The 23,882-nt window shown below is 29.8% G+C and overlaps 1 protein-coding gene across 2 annotated transcripts in view; it reads right to left on the bottom strand.

Moving 5' to 3' along the window:
* The window catches only part of rdh12l (retinol dehydrogenase 12, like), a 51,337-nt gene that overhangs the window by 19,796 nt on the left and 7,659 nt on the right, over positions 1–23,882 (bottom strand). The window contains exons 1-4 of one of the 2 annotated variants that reach the window (XM_077508615.1): positions 19,855–19,983; positions 19,495–19,610; positions 18,665–18,820; positions 18,453–18,557 (exon numbers count right to left, since the gene is read on the bottom strand). In XM_077508615.1, coding sequence (XP_077364741.1) covers positions 18,453–18,557; positions 18,665–18,820; positions 19,495–19,610; positions 19,855–19,868 — 391 coding nt within the window. In that variant the 5' untranslated portion in view covers positions 19,869–19,983. Of the gene's footprint in view, positions 1–18,452; positions 18,558–18,664; positions 18,821–19,494; positions 19,611–19,854; positions 19,984–23,882 lie in introns of those variants that run through there. The other variant, XM_077508616.1, reaches the window with a different exon arrangement.

Genomic DNA, 23,882 nt, shown 5'->3' with positions numbered 1-23,882 from the left:
AAAAACGCCTTACTATACATGGTAGTTTTTTTACAAAAATAAAACGCCTTAGTATACATGGTCGTTTTTTTAACAAAATAAAAAACGCCTTACTATACATGGTCGTTTTTTTTAACAAAATAAAAAACGCCTTACTTTACATGGTCGTTTTTTTTTAACAAAAAAAAATGCCTTACTATACATGGTCGTTTTTTTAACAAAATAAAAAACGCCTTACTATACATGGTCGTTTTTTTAACAAAATAAAAAACGCCTTACTATACATGGTCGTTTTTTTTAACAAAAAAAAAAACGCCTTACTATACATGGTCGTTTTTGTGTGTGTGTGTTTTTTTTTTGTTTTTTTTAAATAAAACGCCTTACAACACATGGTCGTTTTTTGTGTGTGTTTTTTTTTTTTTAATAAAACGCCTTACTTTACATGGTCGTTGTTTTTAACAAAATAAAATGCCTTACTATACATGGTCGTTTTTTTAACAAAATAAAAAAAACATCTGACTATACATGGTCGTTTTTTTAACACAATAAAAAACGCCTGGTCGTTTTTTTAACAAAATAAAATGCCTTACTATACATGGTCGTTTTTTTTAACACAATAAAAAACGCCTGGTCGTTTTTTTAACAAAATAAAATGCCTTACTATACATGGTCGTTTTTTTTAACAAAAAAAAATGCCTTACTATACATGGTCGTTTTTTTTAACAAAATAAAAGCCTTACTATACATGGTCGTTTTTTTTAACAAAATAAAAACGCCTTACTATACATGGTCGTTTTTTTAACAAAATAAAAACCGCCTTACTATACATGGTCGTTTTTTTGAAACAAAATAAAAAACGCCTTACTATACATGGTATTTTTTTTTAACAAAATAAAACGCCTTACTATACATGGTCGTTTTTTTTAACAAAATAAAAAATGCCTTACTATACATGGTCGTTTTTTTACAAAAATAAAACGCCTTAGTATACATGGTCGTTTTTTTTAACAAAATAAAAAACGCCTTACTTTACATGGTCGTTTTTTTTTAACAAAAAAAAATGCCTTACTATACATGGTCGTTTTTTTAACAAAATAAAAAAAAACATCTGACTATACATGGTCGTTTTTTTAACAAAATAAAAAACGCCTGGTCGTTTTTTTAACAAAATAAAAAATGCCTTACTATACATGGTCGCTTTTTTAACAAAATAAAAAACGCCTTACTATACGTGGTCGTTTTTTTTAACAAAAAAAAATGCCTTACTATACATGGTCGTTTTTTTTAACAAAATAAAAGCCTTACTATACATGGTCGTTTTTTTTAACAAAATAAAAACGCCTTACTATACATGGTCGTTTTTTTTAACAAAATAAAAAACGCCTTACTATACTGGTCATTTTTTTTAACAAAATAAAACGCCTTACTATACATGGCCTTTTTTTTGACAAAATAAAAAAACTCCTTACTATACATGGTCGTTTTTTTAACAAAATAAAACGCCTTACTATACATGGTCGTTTTTTTAACAAAATAAAAAACGCCTTACTTTACATGGTCGTTTTTTTTTAACAAAAAAAAATGCCTTACTATACATGGTCGTTTTTTTTAACAAAATAAAAAAAAACATCTGACTATACATGGTCGTTTTTTTAACAAAATAAAAAATGCCTTACTATACATGGTCGTTTTTTTTTAACAAAATAAAAAACGCCTTACTATACGTGGTCGTTTTTTTTAACAAAAAAAATGCCTTACTATACATGGTCGTTTTTTTTAACAAAATAAAAACGCCTTACTATACATGGTCGTTTTTTTTAACAAAATAAAAAAAGCCTTACTTTACATGGTCGTTTTTTTTAACAAAATAAAATGCCTTACTATACATGGTCGTTTTTTTAACACAATAAAAAACGCCTGGTCGTTTTTTTAACAAAATAAAATGCCTTACTATACATGGTCGTTTTTTTTAACACAATAAAAAACGCCTGGTCGTTTTTTTAACAAAATAAAATGCCTTACTATACATGGTCGTTTTTTTTAACAAAAAAAAATGCCTTACTATACATGGTCGTTTTTTTTAACAAAATAAAAGCCTTACTATACATGGTCGTTTTTTTTAACAAAATAAAAACGCCTTACTATACATGGTCGTTTTTTTAACAAAATAAAAACCGCCTTACTATACATGGTCGTTTTTTTAACAAAATAAAAAACGCCTTACTATACATGGTCGTTTTTTTGAAACAAAATAAAAAACGCCTTACTATACATGGTCGTTTTTTTTAACAAAATAAAAAACGCCTTACTATACATGGTCGTTTTTTTACAAAAATAAAACGCCTTAGTATACATGGTCGTTTTTTTAACAAAATAAAAAACGCCTTACTATACATGGTCGTTTTTTTTAACAAAATAAAAAACGCCTTACTTTACATGGTCGTTTTTTTTTAACAAAAAAAAATGCCTTACTATACATGGTCGTTTTTTTAACAAAATAAAAAAAAACATCTGACTATACATGGTCGTTTTTTTAACAAAATAAAAAACGCCTGGTCGTTTTTTTAACAAAATAAAAAATGCCTTACTATACATGGTCGCTTTTTTAACAAAACAAAAAACGCCTTACTATACGTGGTCGTTTTTTTTAACAAAAAAAATGCCTTACTATACATGGTCGTTTTTTTTAACAAAATAAAAGCCTTACTATACATGGTCGTTTTTTTTAACAAAATAAAAACGCCTTACTATACATGGTCGTTTTTTTTAACAAAATAAAAAACGCCTTACTATACATGGCCTTCTTTTTGACAAAATAAAAAAACGCCTTACTATACATGGTCGTTTTTTTAACAAAATAAAACGCCTTACTATACATGGTCGTTTTTTTTAACAAAATAAAAACGCCTTACTATACATGGTCGTTTCTTTAACAAAATAAAAAACGCCTTACTATACATGGTCGTTTTTTTAACAAAATAAAAAACGCCTGGTCGTTTCTTTAACAAAATAAAAAACGCCTTACTATACATGGTCGTTTTTTTAACAAAATAAAAAACGCCTTACTATACATGGTCGTTTTTTTAACAAAATAAAAAACGCCTTACTATACATGGTCGTTTTTTTTAACAAAAAAAAAAACGCCTTACTATACATGGTCGTTTTTGTGTGTGTGTGTTTTTTTTTTGTTTTTTTTAAATAAAACGCCTTACAACACATGGTCGTTTTTTGTGTGTGTTTTTTTTTTTTTAATAAAACGCCTTACTTTACATGGTCGTTGTTTTTAACAAAATAAAAAACGCCTTACTATACATGGTCATTTTTTTTAACAAAATAAAACGCCTTACTATACATGGTCGTTTTTTTTAACAAAATAAAAAACGCCTTACTATACATGGTCGTTTTTTTAACAAAATAAAAAAACGCCTTACTATACATGGTCGTTTTTTTTAACAAAATAAAAAACGCCTTACTTTACATGGTCGTTTTTTTTAACAAAAAAAAATGCCTTACTATACATGGTCGTTTTTTTAACAAAATAAAAAAAAACATCTGACTATACATGGTCGTTTTTTTAACAAAATAAAAAACGCCTTACTATACATGGTCTTTTTTTTAACAAAATAAAAAACGCCTTACTATACATGGTCGTTTTTTTAACAAAAAAAAATGCCTTACTATACATGGTCGTTTTTTTTAACAAAAAAAAATGCCTTACTATACATGGTCGTTTTTTTTAACAAAAAAAATGCCTTACTATACATGGTCGTTTTTTTTAACAAAATAAAAAACGCCTTACTATACATGGTCATTTTTTTTAACAAAATAAAACGCCTTACTATACATGGTCGTTTTTTTTTAACAAAATAAAAAACGCCTTACTATACATGGTCGTTTTTTTAACAAAAAAAAATGCCTTACTATACATGGTCGTTTTTTTTTAACAAAAAAAACGCCTTACTATACATGGTCGTTTTTTTTTAACAAAATAAAAAACGCCTTACTATACATGGTCATTTTTTTTAACAAAATAAAACGCCTTACTATACATGGTCGTTTTTTTACAAAAATAAAACGCCTTAGTATACATGCTCGTTTTTTAACAAAATAAAAAACGCCTTACTATACATGGTCGTTTTTTTTAACAAAATAAAAAACGCCTTACTATACATGGTCGTTTTTTTTAACAAAATAAAAAACGCCTTACTATACATGGTCGTTTTTTTAACAAAATAAAAAAACGCCTTACTATACATGGTCGTTTTTTTTAACAAAATAAAAAACGCCTTACTTTACATGGTCGTTTTTTTTAACAAAATAAAATGCCTTACTATACATGGTCGTTTTTTTAACAAAATAAAAAAAACATCTGACTATACATGGTCGTTTTTTTAACACAATAAAAAACGCCTGGTCGTTTTTTTAACAAAATAAAATGCCTTACTATACATGGTCGTTTTTTTTAACACAATAAAAAACGCCTGGTCGTTTTTTTAACAAAATAAAATGCCTTACTATACATGGTCGTTTTTTTTAACAAAAAAAAAATGCCTTACTATACATGGTCGTTTTTTTTAACAAAATAAAAGCCTTACTATACATGGTCGTTTTTTTTAACAAAATAAAAACGCCTTACTATACATGGTCGTTTTTTTAACAAAATAAAAAACGCCTTACTATACATGGTCGTTTTTTTAACAAAATAAAAAACGCCTTACTATACATGGTCGTTTTTTTGAAACAAAATAAAAAACGCCTTACTATACATGGTAATTTTTTTTAACAAAATAAAACGCCTTACTATACATGGTCGTTTTTTTTAACAAAATAAACGCCTTACTATACATGGTCGTTTTTTTACAAAAATAAAACGCCTTAGTATACATGGTCGTTTTTTAACAAAATAAAAACGCCTTACTATACATGGTCGTTTTTTTTAACAAAATAAAAAACGCCTTACTATACATGGTCATTTTTTTTAACAAAATAAAAAACGCCTTACTATACATGGTCGTTTTTTTTAACAAAATAAAAAACGCCTTACTATACATGGTCATTTTTTTTAACAAAATAAAACGCCTTACTATACATGGTCGTTTTTTTTAACAAAATAAAAAACGCCTTACTATACATGGTCGTTTTTTTACAAAAATAAAACGCCTTAGTATACATGGTCGTTTTTTAACAAAATAAAAACGCCTTACTATACATGGTCGTTTTTTTTAACAAAATAAAAACGCCTTACTATACATGGTCATTTTTTTTTAACAAAATAAAAAACGCCTTACTATACATGGTCGTTTTTTTAACAAAATAAAAAACGCCTTACTATACATGGTCGTTTTTTTTAACAAAATAAAAAACGCCTTACTATACATGGTCGTTTTTTTACAAAAATAAAACGCCTTAGTATACATGGTCGTTTTTTAACAAAATAAAAACGCCTTACTATACATGGTCGTTTTTTTTAACAAAATAAAAAACGCCTTACTATACATGGTCGTTTTTTTTCACAAAATAAAAAACGCCTTACTATACATGGTCGTTTTTTTAACAAAATAAAAAAAACATCTGACTATACATGGTCGTTTTTTTAACAAAATAAAAAACGCCTGGTCGTTTTTTTAACAAAATAAAAAACGCCTTACTATACATGGTCGTTTTTTTAACAAAATAAAAAACGCCTTACTATACATGGTCGTTTTTTTTAACAAAAAAAATGCCTTACTATACATGGTCGTTTTTTTAACAAAATAAAACACGCCTTACTATACATGGTCGTTTTTTTAACAAAATAAAACACACCTTACTATACATGGTCGTTTTTTTAACAAAATAAAAAACGCCTTACTATACATGGTCGTTTTTTTTTAACAAAAAAAATGCCTTACTATACATGGTCGTTTTTTTAACAAAATAAAAAAACGCCTTACTATACATGGTCATTTTTGTGTGTGTGTGTTTTTTTTTTTTTTTTTTTTTTTTAATAAAACGCCTTACAACACATGGTCGGTTTTTTTTGTGTGTGTTTTTTTTCTAATAAAACGCCTTACTATACATGGTGGTTGTTTTTTTACAAAAATAAAACGCCTTAGTATACATGGTCGTTTTTTAACAAAATAAAAAACGCCTTACTATACATGGTCGTTTTTTAACAAAATAAAAAACGCCTTACGATACATGGTCGTTTTTTTAACAAAATAAAAAACGCTTTACTATACATGGTCATTTTTTTTAACAAAATAAAACGCCTTACTATACATGGTCATTTTTTTTAACAAAATAAAACGCCTTACTATACATGGTCGTTTTTTTAACAAAATAAAAAAAACATCTTACTATACATGGTCGTTTTTTAACAAAATAAAAAAACGCCTTACTATACATGGTCGTTTTTTTTAACAAAAAAAAAGCCTTACTATACATGGTCGTTTTTTTAACAAAAAAAAAGCCTTACTATACATGGTCGTTTTTTTAACAAAATAAAAAACGCCTTACTATACATGGTCGTTTTTTTTGTGTGATTTTTTTAATTTTTATTTTTTTAAATAAAACGCCTTACTATACATGGTCGTTTTTTTTGTGTGATTTTTTTAATTTTTATTTTTTTAAATAAAACGCCTTACTATACATGGTCATTTTTGTGTGTGTTGTTTTTTTTAAATAAAACGCCTTACTATACATGGTCGTTTTTTTTTACAAAATAAAAGCCTTAATATACATGGTCGTTTTTTTTAACAAAATAAAAACGCCTTACTATACATGGTCATTTTTTTTAACAAAATAAAAAACGCCTTACTATACATGGTCATTTTTTTTAACAAAATAAAAAACGCCTTACTATACATGGTCATTTTTTTTAACAAAATAAAAAACGCCTTACTATACATGGTCGTTTTTTTAACAAAATAAAAAACGCCTTACTATACATGGTCGTTTTTTTAACAAAATAAAAAACGCCTTACTATACATGGTCGTTTTTTTTTAACAAAATAAAAAACGCCTTACTATACATGGTCATTTTTTTAAACAAAATAAAACGCCTTACTATACATGGTCGTTTTTTTTTAACAAAAAAAATGCCTTACTATACATAGTCGTTTTTTTAACAAAATAAAAAAAACATCTTACTATACATGGTCGTTTTTTTTAACAAAATAAAAAAAACATCTTACTATACATGGTCGTTTTTTTAACAAAATAAAAAAAACATCTTACTATACATGGTCGTTTTTTTAACAAAATAAAAAAAACATCTTACTATACATGGTCGTTTTTTAACAAAATAAAAAAACGCCTTACTATACATGGTCGTTTTTTTTAACAAAAAAAAAGCCTTACTATACATGGTCGTTTTTTTTAACAAAATAAAAAAACGCCTTACTATACATGGTCGTTTTTTTAACAAAATAAAAAACGCCTTACTATACATGGTCGTTTTTTTAACAAAATAAAAAACGCCTTACTATACATGGTCGTTTTTTTTAACAAAATAAAAAAACGCCTTACTATACATGGTCGTTTTTTTTAACAAAATAAAAAAACGCCTTACTATACATGGTCGTTTTTTTAACAAAATAAAAAACGCCTTACTATACATGGTCGTTTTTTTAACAAAATAAAAAACGCCTTACTATACATGGTCGTTTTTTAACAAAATAAAAAACGCCTTACGATACATGGTCGTTTTTTTTTTAACAAAATAAAAAACGCCTTACTATACATGGTCATTTTTTTTAACAAAATAAAACGCCTTACTATACATGGTCGTTTTTTTTTAACAAAAAAAATGCCTTACTATACATGGTCGTTTTTTTAACAAAATAAAAAAAACTTACTATACATGGTCGTTTTTTTTAACAAAATAAAAAAAACATCTTACTATACATGGTCGTTTTTTTAACAAAATAAAAAAAACTTACTATACATGGTCGTTTTTTTTAACAAAATAAAAAAAACATCTTACTATACATGGTCGTTTTTTTAACAAAATAAAAAAAACATCTTACTATACATGGTCGTTTTTTTAACAAAATAAAAAAACGCCTTACTATACATGGTCGTTTTTTTTAACAAAAAAAAAGCCTTACTATACATGGTCGTTTTTTTAACAAAATAAAAAACGCCTTACTATACATGGTCGTTTTTTTTTACAAAATAAAAGCCTTAATATACATGGTCGTTTTTTTTAACAAAATAAAAACGCCTTACTATACATGGTCATTTTTTTTAACAAAATAAAAAACGCCTTACTATACATGGTAATTTTTTTTAACAAAATAAAAAACGCCTTACTATACATGGTCGTTTTTTTTAACAAAATAAAAACGCCTTACTATACATGGTCGTTTTTTTTAACAAAATAAAAAACGCCTTACTATACATGGTCGTTTTTTTTAACAAAATAAAAAAACGCCTTACTATACATGGTCGTTTTTTTAACAAAATAAAAAACGCCTTACTATACATGGTCGTTTTTTTAACAAAATAAAAAACGCCTTACTATACATGGTCGTTTTTTTAACAAAATAAAAAACGCCTGGTCGTTTTTTTAACAAAATAAAAAACGCCTGGTCGTTTTTTTAACAAAATAAAAAACGCCTTACTATACATGGTCGTTTTTTTTAACAAAAAAAAATGCCTTACTATACATGGTCGTTTTTTTAACAAAATAAAACATGCCTTACTATACATGGTCGTTTTTTTTTTAACAAAATAAAAAACGCCTTACTATACATGGTCGTTTTTTTTTAACAAAATAAAAAACGCCTTACATGGTTTGTTTTTTTTAACAAAATAAAAAATGCCTTACTATACATGGTCGTTTTTTTAACAAAATAAAACACGCCTTACTATACATGGTCATTCTTTTTAACAAAATAAAACGCCTTACTATACATGGTCGTTTTTTTTAACAAAATAAAAAACGCCTTACTATACATGGTCGTTTTTTTAACAAAATAAAAGAACGCCTTACTATACATGGTCGTTTTTTTTAACAAAAAAAAACGCCTTACTATACATGGTCGTTTTTTTTTAACAAAAAAAATGCCTTACTATACATGGTCGTTTTTTTTAACAAAATAAAAACGCCTTACTATACATGGTGGGTTTTTTTAACAAAATAAAAACGCCTTACTATACATGGTCGTTTTTTTTAACAAAAAAAAAGCCTTACTATACATGGTCGTTTTTTTAACAAAATAAAAAACGCCTTACTATACATGGTCGTTTTTTTTAACAAAATAAAAAACGCCTTACTATACATGGTCGTTTTTTTACAAAAATAAAACGCCTTAGTATACATGCTCGTTTTTTAACAAAATAAAAACGCCTTACTATACATGGTCGTTTTTTTTAACAAAATAAAAAACGCCTTACTATATACATGGTCGTTTTTTTTACCAAAATAAAAAAAACGCCTTACTATACATGGTCGTTTTTTTTTAACAAAATAAAAAAACGCCTTACTATACATGGTCGTTTTTTTAACAAAATAAAAAACGCCTTACTATACATGGTCGTTTTTTTAACAAAATAAAAAACGCCTTACTATACATGGTCGTTTTTTTTAACAAAATAAAAAACGCCTTACTTTACATGGTCGTTTTTTTTAACAAAATAAAAGCCTTAATATACATGGTCGTTTTTTTTAACAAAATAAAAACGCCTTACTATACATGGTCGTTTTTTTTTAACAAAAAAAAAGCCTTACTATACATGGTCGTTTTTTTAACAAAATAATAAAACGCCTTACTATACATGGTCATTTTTGTGTGTGTGTGTTTTTTTTTTTTTTTTTTTAAATAAAACGCCTTACAACACATGGTCGGTTTTTTTTGTGTGTGTTTTTTTTCTAATAAAACGGCTTACTATACATGGTGGTTGTTTTTTTACAAAAATAAAACGCCTTAGTATACATGGTCGTTTTTTAACAAAATAAAAAACGCCTTACTATACATGGTCGTTTTTTTTAACAAAATAAAAAACGCCTTACTATACATGGTCGTTTTTTAACAAAATAAAAAACGCCTTACGATACATGGTCGTTTTTTTTTAACAAAATAAAAAACGCCTTACTATACATGGTCATTTTTTTTAACAAAATAAAACGCCTTACTATACATGGTCGTTTTTTTTTTAACAAAAAAAACGCCTTACTATACATGGTCGTTTTTTTAACAAAATAAAAAAAACATCTTACTATACATGGTCGTTTTTTTAACAAAATAAAAAAAACATCTTACTATACATGGTCGTTTTTTAACAAAATAAAAAAACGCCTTACTATACATGGTCGTTTTTTTTAACAAAAAAAAAGCCTTACTATACATGGTCGTTTTTTTAACAAAAAAAAAGCCTTACTATACATGGTCGTTTTTTTAACAAAATAAAAACATCTTACTATACATGGTCGTTTTTTTAACAAAATAAAAAACGCCTTACTATACATGGTCGGTTTTTTTGTGTGATTTTTTTAATTTTTATTTTTTTAAATAAAACGCCTTACTATACATGGTCGTTTTTTTTTACAAAATAAAAGCCTTAATATACATGGTCGTTTTTTTTAACAAAATAAAAACGCCTTACTATACATGGTCATTTTTTTTAACAAAATAAAAAACGCCTTACTATACATGGTCATTTTTTTTAACAAAATAAAAAACGCCTTACTATACATGGTCGTTTTTTTTTAACAAAATAAAAACGCCTTACTATACATGGTCGTTTTTTTTAACAAAATAAAAAACGCCTTACTATACATGGTCGTTTTTTTTAACAAAATAAAAAAACGCCTTACTATACATGGTCGTTTTTTTTAACAAAATAAAAAAACGCCTTACTATACATGGTCGTTTTTTTAACAAAATAAAAAACGACTTACTATACATGGTCGTTTTTTTAACAAAATAAAAAACGCCTTACTATACATGGTCGTTTTTTAACAAAATAAAAAACGCCTTACGATACATGGTCGTTTTTTTTTAACAAAATAAAAAACGCCTTACTATACATGGTCATTTTTTTTAACAAAATAAAACGCCTTACTATACATGGTCGTTTTTTTTTAACAAAAAAAACGCCTTACTATACATGGTCGTTTTTTTAACAAAATAAAAAAAACATCTTACTATACATGGTCGTTTTTTTAACAAAATAAAAAAAACATCTTACTATACATGGTCGTTTTTTAACAAAATAAAAAACGCCTTACGATACATGGTCGTTTTTTTTTAACAAAATAAAAAAACGCCTTACTATACATGGTCGTTTTTTTAACAAAATAAAAAACGCCTTACTATACATGGTCGTTTTTTTAACAAAATAAAAAAACGCCTTACTATACATGGTCATTTTTTTTAACAAAATAAAACGCCTTACTATACATGGTCGTTTTTTTTTAACAAAAAAAATGCCTTACTATACATGGTCGTTTTTTTAACAAAATAAAAAAAACTTACTATACATGGTCGTTTTTTTAACAAAATAAAAAAAACATCTTACTATACATGGTCGTTTTTTTAACAAAATAAAAAAACGCCTTACTATACATGGTCGTTTTTTTTAACAAAAAAAAAGCCTTACTATACATGGTCGTTTTTTTAACAAAATAAAAACATCTTACTATACATGGTCGTTTTTTTAACAAAATAAAAAACGCCTTACTATACATGGTCGGTTTTTTTGTGTGATTTTTTTTATTGTTATTTTTTTAAATAAAACGCCTTACTATACATGGTCGTTTTTTTTTTACAAAATAAAAGCCTTAATATACATGGTCGTTTTTTTTAACAAAATAAAAACGCCTTACTATACATGGTCGTTTTTTTTAACAAAATAAAAACGCCTTACTATACATGGTCGTTTTTTTTAACAAAATAAAAAACGCCTTACTATACATGGTCGTTTTTTTTAACAAAATAAAAAAACGCCTTACTATACATGGTCGTTTTTTTAACAAAATAAAAAACGCCTTACTATACATGGTCGTTTTTTTAACAAAATAAAAAACGCCTTACTTTACATGGTCGATTTTTTTAACAAAAAAAAATGCCTTACTATACATGGTCGTTTTTTTTAACAAAATAAAAACGCCTTACTATACATGGTCGTTTTTTTAACAAAATAAAAAACGCCTTACTATACATGGTCGTTTTTTTAACAAAATAAAAAACGCCTGGTCGTTTATTTAACAAAATAAAAAACACCTGGTCGTTTTTTTAACAAAATAAAAAACGCCTTACTATACATGGTCGTTTTTTTTAACGAAAAAAAATGCCTTACTATACATGGTCGTTTTTTTAACAAAATAAAACATGCCTTACTATACATGGTCGTTTTTTTTTTAACAAAATAAAAAACGCCTTACTATACATGGTCGTTTTTTTTTAACAAAATAAGAAACGCCTTACATGTTTTGTTTTTTTTAACAAAATAAAAAACGCCTTACTATACATGGTCGTTTTTTTAACAAAATAAAAAACGCCTTACTTTACATGGTCGTTTTTTTTAACAAAAAAAAATGCCTTACTATACATGGTCGTTTTTTTAACAAAATAAAAAACGCCTTACTATACATGGTCGTTTTTTTAACAAAATAAAAAACGCCTGGTCGTTTTTTTAACAAAATAAAAAACGCCTGGTCGTTTTTTTAACAAAATAAAAAACGCCTGGTCGTTTTTTTAACAAAATAAAAAACGCCTGGTCGTTTTTTTAACAAAATAAAAAACGCCTGGTCGTTTTTTTAACAAAATAAAAAACGCCTGGTCGTTTTTTTAACAAAATAAAAAACGCCTGGTCGTTTTTTTAACAAAATAAAAAACGCCTTACTATACATGGTCGTTTTTTTTTAACAAAAAAAAATGCCTTACTATACATGGTCGTTTTTTTAACAAAATAAAACATGCCTTACTATACATGGTCGTTTTTTTTTTTAACAAAATAAAAAACGCCTTACTATACATGGTCGGTTTTTTTTAACAAAATAAAAAACGCCTTACATGTTTTGTTTTTTTTAACAAAATAAAAAATGCCTTACTATACATGGTCGTTTTTTTAACAAAATAAAACACGCCTTACTATACATGGTCATTCTTTTTAACAAAATAAAACGCCTTACTATACATGGTCGTTTTTTTTAACAAAATAAAAAACGCCTTACTATACATGGTCGTTTTTTTAACAAAATAAAAGAACGCCTTACTATACATGGTCGTTTTTTTTTAACAAAAAAAAACGCCTTACTATACATGGTCGTTTTTTTTTAACAAAAAAAATGCCTTACTATACATGGTGGTTTTTTTTAACAAAATAAAAACGCCTTACTATACATGGTGGTTTTTTTTAACAAAATAAAAACGCCTTACTATACATGGTCGTTTTTTTTAACAAAAAAAAAGCCTTACTATACATGGTCGTTTTTTTTTAACAAAAAAAATGCCTTACTATACATGGTCGTTTTTTTTAACAAAATAAAAACGCCTTACTATACATGGTGGGTTTTTTTAACAAAATAAAAACGCCTTACTATACATGGTCGTTTTTTTTAACAAAAAAAAAGCCTTACTATACATGGTCGTTTTTTTAACAAAATAAAAAACGCCTTACTATACATGGTCGTTTTTTTTAACAAAATAAAAAACGCCTTACTATACATGGTCGTTTATTTACAAAAATAAAACGCCTTAGTATACATGCTCGTTTTTTAACAAAATAAAAACGCCTTACTATACATGGTCGTTTTTTTTACCAAAATAAAAAATGCCTTACTATACATGGTCGTTTTTTTTACCAAAATAAAAAAAACGCCTTACTATACATGGTCGTTTTTTTTTTAACAAAATAAAAAAACGCCTTACTATACATGGTCGTTTTTTTAACAAAATAAAAAACGCCTTACTATACATGGTCGTTTTTTTAACAAAATAAAAAACGCCTTACTATACATGGTCGTTTTTTTTAACAAAATAAAAAACGCCTTACTTTACATGGTCGTTTTTTTTAACAAAATAAAAGCCTTAATATACATGGTCGTTTTTTTTAACAAAATAAAAACGCCTTACTATACATGGTCGTTTTTTTTTAACAAAAAAAAAGCCTTACTATACATGGTCGTTTTTTTAACAAAATAAAAACATCTTACTATACATGGTCGTTTTTTTAACAAAATAAAAAACGCCTTACTATACATGGTCGTTTTTTTTGTGTGATTTTTTTAATTTTTATTTTTTTAAATAAAACGCCTTACTATACATGGTCATTTTTGTGTGTGTGTGTGTTGTTTTTTTTAAATAAAACGCCTTACTATACATGGTCGTTTTTTTTTACAAAATAAAAGCCTTAATATACATGGTCGTTTTTTTTAACAAAATAAAAACGCCTTACTATACATGGTCATTTTTTTTAACAAAATAAAAAACGCCTTACTATACATGGTCGTTTTTTTTAACAAAATAAAAACGCCTTACTATACATGGTCGTTTTTTTTAACAAAATAAAAAACGCCTTACTATACATGGTCGTTTTTTTTTAACAAAATAAAAAAACGCCTTACTATACATGGTCGTTTTTTTAACAAAATAAAAAACGCCTTACTATACATGGTCGTTTTTTTAACAAAATAAAAAACGCCTTACTATACATGGTCGTTTTTTAACAAAATAAAAAACGCCTTACGATACATGGTCGTTTTTTTTTAACAAAATAAAAAACGCCTTACTATACATGGTCATTTTTTTTAACAAAATAAAACGCCTTACTATACATGGTCGTTTTTTTTTTTAACAAAAAAAATGCCTTACTATACATGGTCGTTTTTTTAACAAAATAAAAAAAAACATCTTACTATACATGGTCGTTTTTTTTTTAACAAAATAAAAAAAACATCTTACTATACATGGTCGTTTTTTTAACAAAATAAAAAAAACATCTTACTATACATGGTCGTTTTTTAACAAAATAAAAAACGCCTTACGATACATGGTCGTTTTTTTTTAACAAAATAAAAAACGCCTTACTATACATGGTCATTTTTTTTAACAAAATAAAACGCCTTACTATACATGGTCGTTTTTTTTTAACAAAAAAAATGCCTTACTATACATGGTCGTTTTTTTAACAAAATAAAAAAAACATCTTACTATACATGGTCGTTTTTTTTAACAAAATAAAAAAAACATCTTACTATACATGGTCGTTTTTTTAACAAAATAAAAAAAACATCTTACTATACATGGTCGTTTTTTTAACAAAATAAAAAACGCCTTACTATACATGGTCGGTTTTTTTAACAAAAAAAAAGCCTTACTATACATGGTCGTTTTTTTAACAAAATAAAAACATCTTACTATACATGGTCGTTTTTTTAACAAAATAAAAAACGCCTTACTATACATGGTCGTTTTTTTTGTGTGATTTTTTTTATTGTTATTTTTTTAAATAAAACGCCTTACTATACATGGTCGTTTTTTTTTTTACAAAATAAAAGCCTTAATATACATGGTCGTTTTTTTTAACAAAATAAAAACGCCTTACTATACATGGTCATTTTTTTTAACAAAATAAAAAACGCCTTACTATACATGGTCATTTTTTTTAACAAAATAAAAAACGCCTTACTATACATGGTCGTTTTTTTTAACAAAATAAAAACGCCTTACTATACATGGTCGTTTTTTTTAACAAAATAAAAAACGCCTTACTATACATGGTCGTTTTTTTTAACAAAATAAAAAAACGCCTTACTATACATGGTCGTTTTTTTTAACAAAATAAAAAAACGCCTTACTATACATGGTCGTTTTTTTAACAAAATAAAAAACGCCTTACTATACATGGTCGTTTTTTTAACAAAATAAAAAACGCCTTACTATACATGGTCGTTTTTTTAACAAAATAAAAAACGCCTTACTTTACATGGTCGTTTTTTTTAACAAAAAAAAATGCCTTACTATACATGGTCGTTTTTTTAACAAAATAAAAAAAACATCTGACTATACATGGTCGTTTTTTTAACAAAATAAAAAACGCCTGGTCGTTTATTTAACAAAATAAAAAACGCCTTACTATACATGGTCGTTTTTTTAACAAAATAAAAAACGCCTTACTATACATGGTCGTTTTTTTAGCAAAATAAAAAACGCCTGGTCGTTTTTTTAACAAAATAAAAAACGCCTGGTCGTTTTTTTAACAAAATAAAAAACGCCTTACTATACATGGTCGTTTTTTTTAACAAAAAAAAATGCCTTACTATACATGGTCGTTTTTTTAACAAAATAAAACGCCTTACTATACATGGTCGTTTTTTTAACAAAATAAAACATGCCTTACTATACATGGTCGTTTTTTTTTTAACAAAATAAAAAACGCCTTACTATACATGGTCGGGTTTTTTTAACAAAATAAAAACGCCTTTCTATACATGGTCGTTTTTTTAACAAAATAAAAAACGCCTTACTATACATGGTCATTTTTTTGTGTGTGTGTGTGTTGTTTTTTTTTTTTTAAATAAAACGCCTTACTATACATGTTCGTTTTTTTTAACAAAATAAAAGCCTTAATATACATGGTCGTTTTTTTTAACAAAATAAAAACGCCTTACTATACATGGTCGTTATTTTTAACAAAATAAAAAACGCCTTACTATACATGGTCATTTTTTTTAACAAAATAAAAAACGCCTTACTATACATGGTCGTTTTTTTTAACAAAATAAAAAACGCCTTACTATACATGGTCGTTTTTTTTAACAAAATAAAAAAACGCCTTACTATACATGGTCGTTTTTTTAACAAAATAAAAAATGCCTTACTATACATGGTCGTTTTTTTTAACAAAATAAAAAACGCCTTACTTTACATGGTCGTTTTTTTTAACAAAAAAAAAATGCCTTACTATACACGGTCGTTTTTTTAACAAAATAAAAAACGCCTTACTTTACATGGTCGATTTTTTTAACAAAAAAAAATGCCTTACTATACATGGTCGTTTTTTTAACAAAATAAAAAAAAACATCTGACTATACATGGTCGTTTTTTTAACAAAATAAAAAACGCCTGGTCGTTTTTTTAACAAAATAAAAAACGCCTTACTATACATGGTCGTTTTTTTTAACAAAAAAAAATGCCTTACTATACATGGTCGTTTTTTTAACAAAATAAAACACGCCTTACTATACATGGTCGTTTTTTTAACAAAATAAAAAAACGCCTTACTATACATGGTTATTTTTTTGTGTGTGTGTTTTTTTTTGTTTTTTTTGTTTTTTTTAAATAAAACACCTTACAACACATGGTCGTTTTTTTTTTTAACAAAATAAAAAACGCCTTACTATACATGGTCGTTTTTTTTTTAACAAAATAAAAAACGCCTTACTATACATGGTCATTTTTTTAACAAAATAAAAAACGCCTTACATGTTTTGTTTTTTTTAACAAAATAAAAAATGCCTTACTATACATGGTCGTTTTTTTAACAAAATAAAACACGCCTTACTATACATGGTCATTCTTTTTAACAAAATAAAACGCCTTACTATACATGGTCGTTTTTTTTAACAAAATAAAAAACGCCTTACTATACATGGTCGTTTTTTTAACAAAATAAATGCCTTATATACATGGTCGTTTTTTTTAACAAAATAAAAACGCCTTACTATACATGGTCGTTTTTTTTTAACAAAATAAAAAAACGCCTTACTATACATGGTCGTTTTTTTTAACAAAATAAAAAAACGCCTTACTATACATGGTCGTTTTTTTAACAAAATAAAAAACGCCTTACTATACATGGTCGTTTTTTTAACAAAATAAAAAACGCCTTACTATACGTGGTCGTTTTTTTAACAAAATAAAAAACGCCTTATTTATATATACATATATACATATATGTATATATATATATATATATATATATATATATATATATATACATACATATATATATATATATATATATATATATATATATATATATATATATATATATATATATATATATATATATATAATAAATAAAAAATAAAAATATGCCTTACTATACATGATTGAAAAACTAAAACAAAAAACACCTTACTGGTTTGAAGGTGAAGTAAAGCCACTAAAAGATTTCAGCATCACCTGTGTTAGCAAAAGCGAGCAGTCGGCGTTAGCGACCTCGTAAAGTGGTGCATCTTATCGCACTAATAACAAACAGATGTGACGTAACCCAAATCACCACGTGCGACGCAACGCGCAATAATCCAGCGTTTACCTTGGCCGTAATCTCCTCACGCTCCCGTGCAACATGATCATCACATGCTAGCAGGATGCTAACACGTTTGCGTGAATTATCTCCCATTCAACAATTTGCTACCAATATTGAACAAATACCGGCTTTCTCCTTCCAAATGTCTTGGCTTGATTCAAAGCATTGTGACTTGGAAGTCAAGTCATCATTTCCACACAATCTCAACAACAATTTCACCAAAAGTTTACCCATGTGATTGACGCCGATCTGCATCTCGAAGCCGTCGGCTGTTGTGCCGTAAGGGCACATCATCACGCCAGCGTTGTTGATCAGGATGTTCAATTTGGGCTCCCCTATTCAACAAAAAAAAAAAAAAGTGACGTAGAACAAAAACATGAGCGGAACGTTAGGTCAAGCGAATTGAATGGGAACCGAGACGCATCCCTGAGGGACACCTCACCTTCATTGACGGCCTGCGCAAACTCTCGGATGGATTTGCTGTCGGCCAGGTCCAGTTTCATGCACACCACGTTTTCATTGAGGGAACGCTCTTTGATCTCTTTGATGGCCACCTGCGCTTTCTCCATGTCCCTGCACGCTATTATCACCCGGGCCCCTATTTGAAAAATGACAACTTGGTGGAAAACCATTTGGGGAATTTCACAACAATTTAAACAAATACATTTCCTTAACTCCCATTAATTCCCTAATAAAAGGGAATACAGTTTTCCAAATTGAACACGTCAGTCAATAGTTTGCGAGTGTGTATTTTTGATGAGGTCATTGAAATCAAGTGCAACTATGACACTAGGGTGCCCCCTAGTGATGAAATTGAGAAATTACCACGAGAGCCAGAAGAATTCCCTTCAAAACTACAATTACAACAACATTTTCAAGATGAAAACAAAATTGTTACCCACATTTTGAAGCCACAATAAGAAGGAATGAAATATTTGTGTGTGTAAAAGTCTGCGCCATTTGACGCATCATGTGATGAGCAGTGAGCGCATGACGAAAGAACGAGTGACTCGGCAGCAGCAAAAATGCGGATGCAGGGCTGCAGGTGGAGGAGTGGAACCGTCACTTGCCTTCGGTGCTGGTTGGCCTCCGCCTGGGAGACCCACGTGGCTTACATCAAGTAAGCTTCTGTGTGAGTGTGTGAGTGAGCGGTTAAAAAAAAATAAAAATAAACAATGCGGATGCATCCTTTTAAATCACACATCCCAGGCCAGCCAGGCAGGCATTTAGGTAGCCAGGCCACGTGTGTGGCTTGTGCGCATGCACACTGACCTCTGGTGGCCAGGTCGGCCGCCGCCTCCTTGCCGATGCCGGTGTTGGCCCCCGTGATGAGCACCGTCTTGCCCTGCAGCTGGACGTCGCTGGCCCAGGGAGCGCGGAACAGGTTCCTGTCACACAATTGAGCAATCGCGCCAGCGTGTGACTCAGCCGGCTTAGGAGGAAACTGACAATCGCGGAAAACAAAACTCATGCCAAAGTCACAGAAAAGTCAAACATCCCAGTGGCACCTGAACACAAAAAGCCTCGCGTCGAAAAGGTGACATCGGAGCTTGTTAATTAGCCACAACAACAACAACAACAAAAATACTCCAATTGAAATCTCAGTCGCCATCAACATGTTTAAGTTCTCACCTTATCGACTGCATGTCGTCTCACTGAATCCCAACAAGAAAACAAACAAGTAATTGGCAACAACTTCTCAAAACACCTTCATCAACTTCAAACGCCAAAACCCGCGACGCACAACTAGCGTCCTTAAAATTGAGCGACTGACACTTGAGCCAATCAGCGTCGGGATCAACGCCCTCGCTCGCAGCTGATTGGATGGAGAACGGGACCACAAGGCACACCCCAAACTACGAATGCGTTCCATTTCAGACGCACTTTGTGCCGCCGAGTCACTTTCTTTCTCGGTTGAGAAATGTTTGAAAAACTATCGAATGTTGCGAGTGACGTACAAACAGCAGTGACAAGTTACGCTTGAGTTTGTTTTGGCTGTTCTGACCGAAGAAATGATGGAAAGCCACTGATATAAAATATATTAATATATGACTTGATAGACGATAGATAGGCTAAGACTTTTGAGGCCGCGAGGCCGCCATATTGCTCCTCCCAAGAAACGTTTCTCGGCATACGATCCTAAACGTTTACGGCATGCAAATTTTTATTGGAGAATATTTGTGACAGGAGCAGCATGATTTATGCTGTTTTAAATGTATTAAACATAAACAAGCGGACATAACACATTTTACAACTTGCCTTAAATACATGTATAAATTGTATGCTTAATGATGTTTACAGGAGGAAACTTGTATTTTTTTTTAATTAAAGAATTATAAGAATTGTAACTGTAATTCAAGAAAAGATGCCTCTGTCAAATCTAATATTGGGGTAAGAAACTGAGCGATACGAGAAAAAAAGGTCTTCAAAGCATCACATACCATCCACTTCTTATTTTTTTTAAACTTGTTAAAAAAAATTAAAAAAAAGTGAACACCCCGGCACAAGCTCTCATCCCGCCTCCGTCCTTATACTAAACTTCCTACGAGTTGTACATGTCTCATCTGTACGTATAGCGTATCGTTGATACAGTCGTCTGCTCGCGACGTGGGAGGAGCAAGATGGCCGCCCTGTGACTTCAATGGCTTGCATGGGCGTGTATGGGCTAGCGGCAATCCAGTCATACATACAGGTCAGTGTGGAAACGTGCTGAAATTGATCGACTGTCTTTTTAGCCAACCGGAGGCGGGTTTAACACCCTCCGGACGAACGTGATTGGTTAAAACGGACCTCAATACGCGTGCGTTCGATTTAGAAAATAACATGTGCAGATACTTTCTTCGGAAATGTTCCAACGTTTAGAGTCGTTTAGATCAAATGTTAGCTATTGAGATACGATTTAATATATTTATGGAGAATTCATGGTTGTTTATGATTAATTATTATTATTATTATTGCTTGGTGAATACAACATCGACACCCAAGCTGCCGACGCCGAACATGCGCATATAGAGCTTTCCAACAGGGGGCAGCAAACGCTAACTGAACAACTGACTTTCTTTCTTTCTTTCTTTCTTTTTCTTTCTCCGCATGTTGTGTGTCTATGTGCAGATCAACTGGTTGCTTTGTCCTTAGTTGAGGCATGTTCATCTTCCTCACACTGTCGGCAAATCCTCGTCGAAGCTAAAATGATGATTGACACTTTGAATTGTGAGATTATTTGTGCTTGTTTTGTTGCGCTGCATTTATTTGTTCCAATGACCTACTGGCGGATTGTGTGCACGCATGCAAGGTCACTCGAAGAGGAAACTCGGCAGCTGATTGCACGTCAGCAAACACTGACTTCCCATTTTTGTGCTTAACCCCTCAGAAAAGGAGTGTACGTGTCCGCGTGGGAGAGTCAAGTCTGGCATTGTGAAATCAACTTGGGATGATTCTTTCTACGTGTGCGAACTGTTCAAGTAAGCAGGTGAACGCGAAATACAAACGAAGGATGAAAAAAACCCATCAGGATACATTAGAGAAGAAATATTTGAAGTGAGGTTGCAAATGTGTTTGAAAGTGAGGAGGTCAGACGACGACGATGATGATGATGATGATGATGATTGTTTGTGAAGGATGTGTGGTCGATCTGCAGAAGCGATCAGACTTGATTTGGCCTCCGGCGGTGGCGCCGCAGTAAGCAAAGTCCCAGAGGCCTCCAAAAACAATGCAGGGCCAGCAGGAGGATGCGCTGAATAAACCACCTGAACAATCCATTAGCCACAACTGGAAACAAACATTCTGCAAGTTCTCTTATTTTAGGAACGGACGGACGGACGGACGGACGGACGGACGCCAAGTCAAGACAAGCGAACAAAGCGCGTCCTGCTCGGCCGCAAAACGCTCCAAATGAGCAGCAAGTGTCGACACTTGTGACTGCATGTACGCTCAGCCTACAAAATCCAATCCCATGCTTGCGAAGTGCATGCCAAAGCACTAGGTGGCGCTCTAACCCCGACCGCGATCTTCATTGCGAGGCCCAGTTAGTTAGGAATTGAAAGAAGAAAGGAAAATACAAATGTGCAATGCATTGACAAAAAACAACAACAATTCTCATTGAATACAATTCAGAATCGATTTGATTGAAATGATTTGATACCGACTTGCCTTTGTTTGTGTACTGAGATCGCTGCATGTTGTAGCCGATTTGGCCACTTAGGGGCAGTGTGGTTCCATGTGTTCCGATACAAAGCCAAGTTGTTACCACATTAGAGAGTAGAAGGAAAAAGTCACAATCAAGTGATGTCAATGTTTTGTTTTGTTTTGTTTTGTTTTGTTTTGCAGCGTAGGAAGAGAATATGCTGTTGTTTATATGTTAAGATGCTTCTCTGTGTACATTCCTGAAGCATTTTGTATGAATAGTCGTTCTTTTGAGGGATAAAAGTGCCGCGGGTAGCGTGCTAATTAGCATTAGCCAGTGAGACTGGAGTAGATCATGGCAATGATTTGCTCATCTATCAAATGAGGCAGAAATCATCGTCAATCAAAAATCGGAATTGAATCGGGAGACAGTCAAAGATTCGCCACCCCGAATTGACAAGAATAAGTTGTATGCAGAATAAATCCAAGCATGTGAGGAAAGTCACCCAGGAGGAGCTCATCCACACTGACGGCTATCGGCAACCTCCATGAGTACTCCATACCTTCAAATATCAATATATATATATATATCTCATCTCAATATCAATATCAATGTTATTGGTACTAGGACAGCCCTTATAAAAATGATGGCACATTTTTACAACGTCTAATAAATGATCTCAAAAATGGAAAGCATAAATGTGTGAATGATGCTCACACTGGTCAAAGAAATACAGTAAAGAAGTCGTGATTGTAGGAGTGCAAAGCAGTTGTTGACACAGAGGTCAAACTTCCAGAAGAACAGGAAAGGAGGAGGAGCCATGTTTACATGACAACAAAAAGTCCTCTCAAGGTCACCTGGCACCAAATCATAAACATCGTCGTCGGCGTTATCATCGTCCGTTGACACCTTTCATGCTACGTTGACTTCAGGCCGACGCTCGGCGCCTCGTGTGTGCGGGTCACCTCGTGCAGCTGCTCTCATTTTGGGGGGGGCTCATTTAAAAAAAAAAAAAAGCCTTACATCCTATGCATGGTCTTTTTTTTTTATTGATATAAGGTTAAAACAATAATAATAATGATTTATTTTTTTTACATTGTAAAAGCTTTGCTATACATGCTAATTTTATACATAAAAGCCCAACTATTCATGGTGAGTTTATTTATTTATTTTAAATAAAAGCCTTACTGTATACATGGTCATTTTTTAATAAATAAAATAAAGCCTTTATATATATATATTTTTTTTTTTTTTCAAAAATACCTTTCTATATATAGCTGTTTTTTTTTTTTTTTTTTTTTTTACATTTTAGATAAAAGCTTTACTATTAAAAATAGTCATTTACAAAAAAAAAAAAGCCTCACTATATATAAAAATACTTTTTTCAACCATGTTAATCTTTTTTTTTTTTTTTATAATAAAATGAATGAATAAACTATATGCATATAGCTTACTTGGGGCAGTAGGTGGGGTATCCCCTGATCTGGTTGTCAGCCAATCAGAGGGCCAATTCAGAGCGCCCAATGAACCTGTCACG

Source organism: Festucalex cinctus, chromosome 20 (assembly GCF_051991245.1).
Source record: "Festucalex cinctus isolate MCC-2025b chromosome 20, RoL_Fcin_1.0, whole genome shotgun sequence".
Taxonomy (NCBI): domain Eukaryota; kingdom Metazoa; phylum Chordata; class Actinopteri; order Syngnathiformes; family Syngnathidae; genus Festucalex; species Festucalex cinctus.
This window is presented reverse-complemented; position numbering and strand designations above follow the sequence as displayed.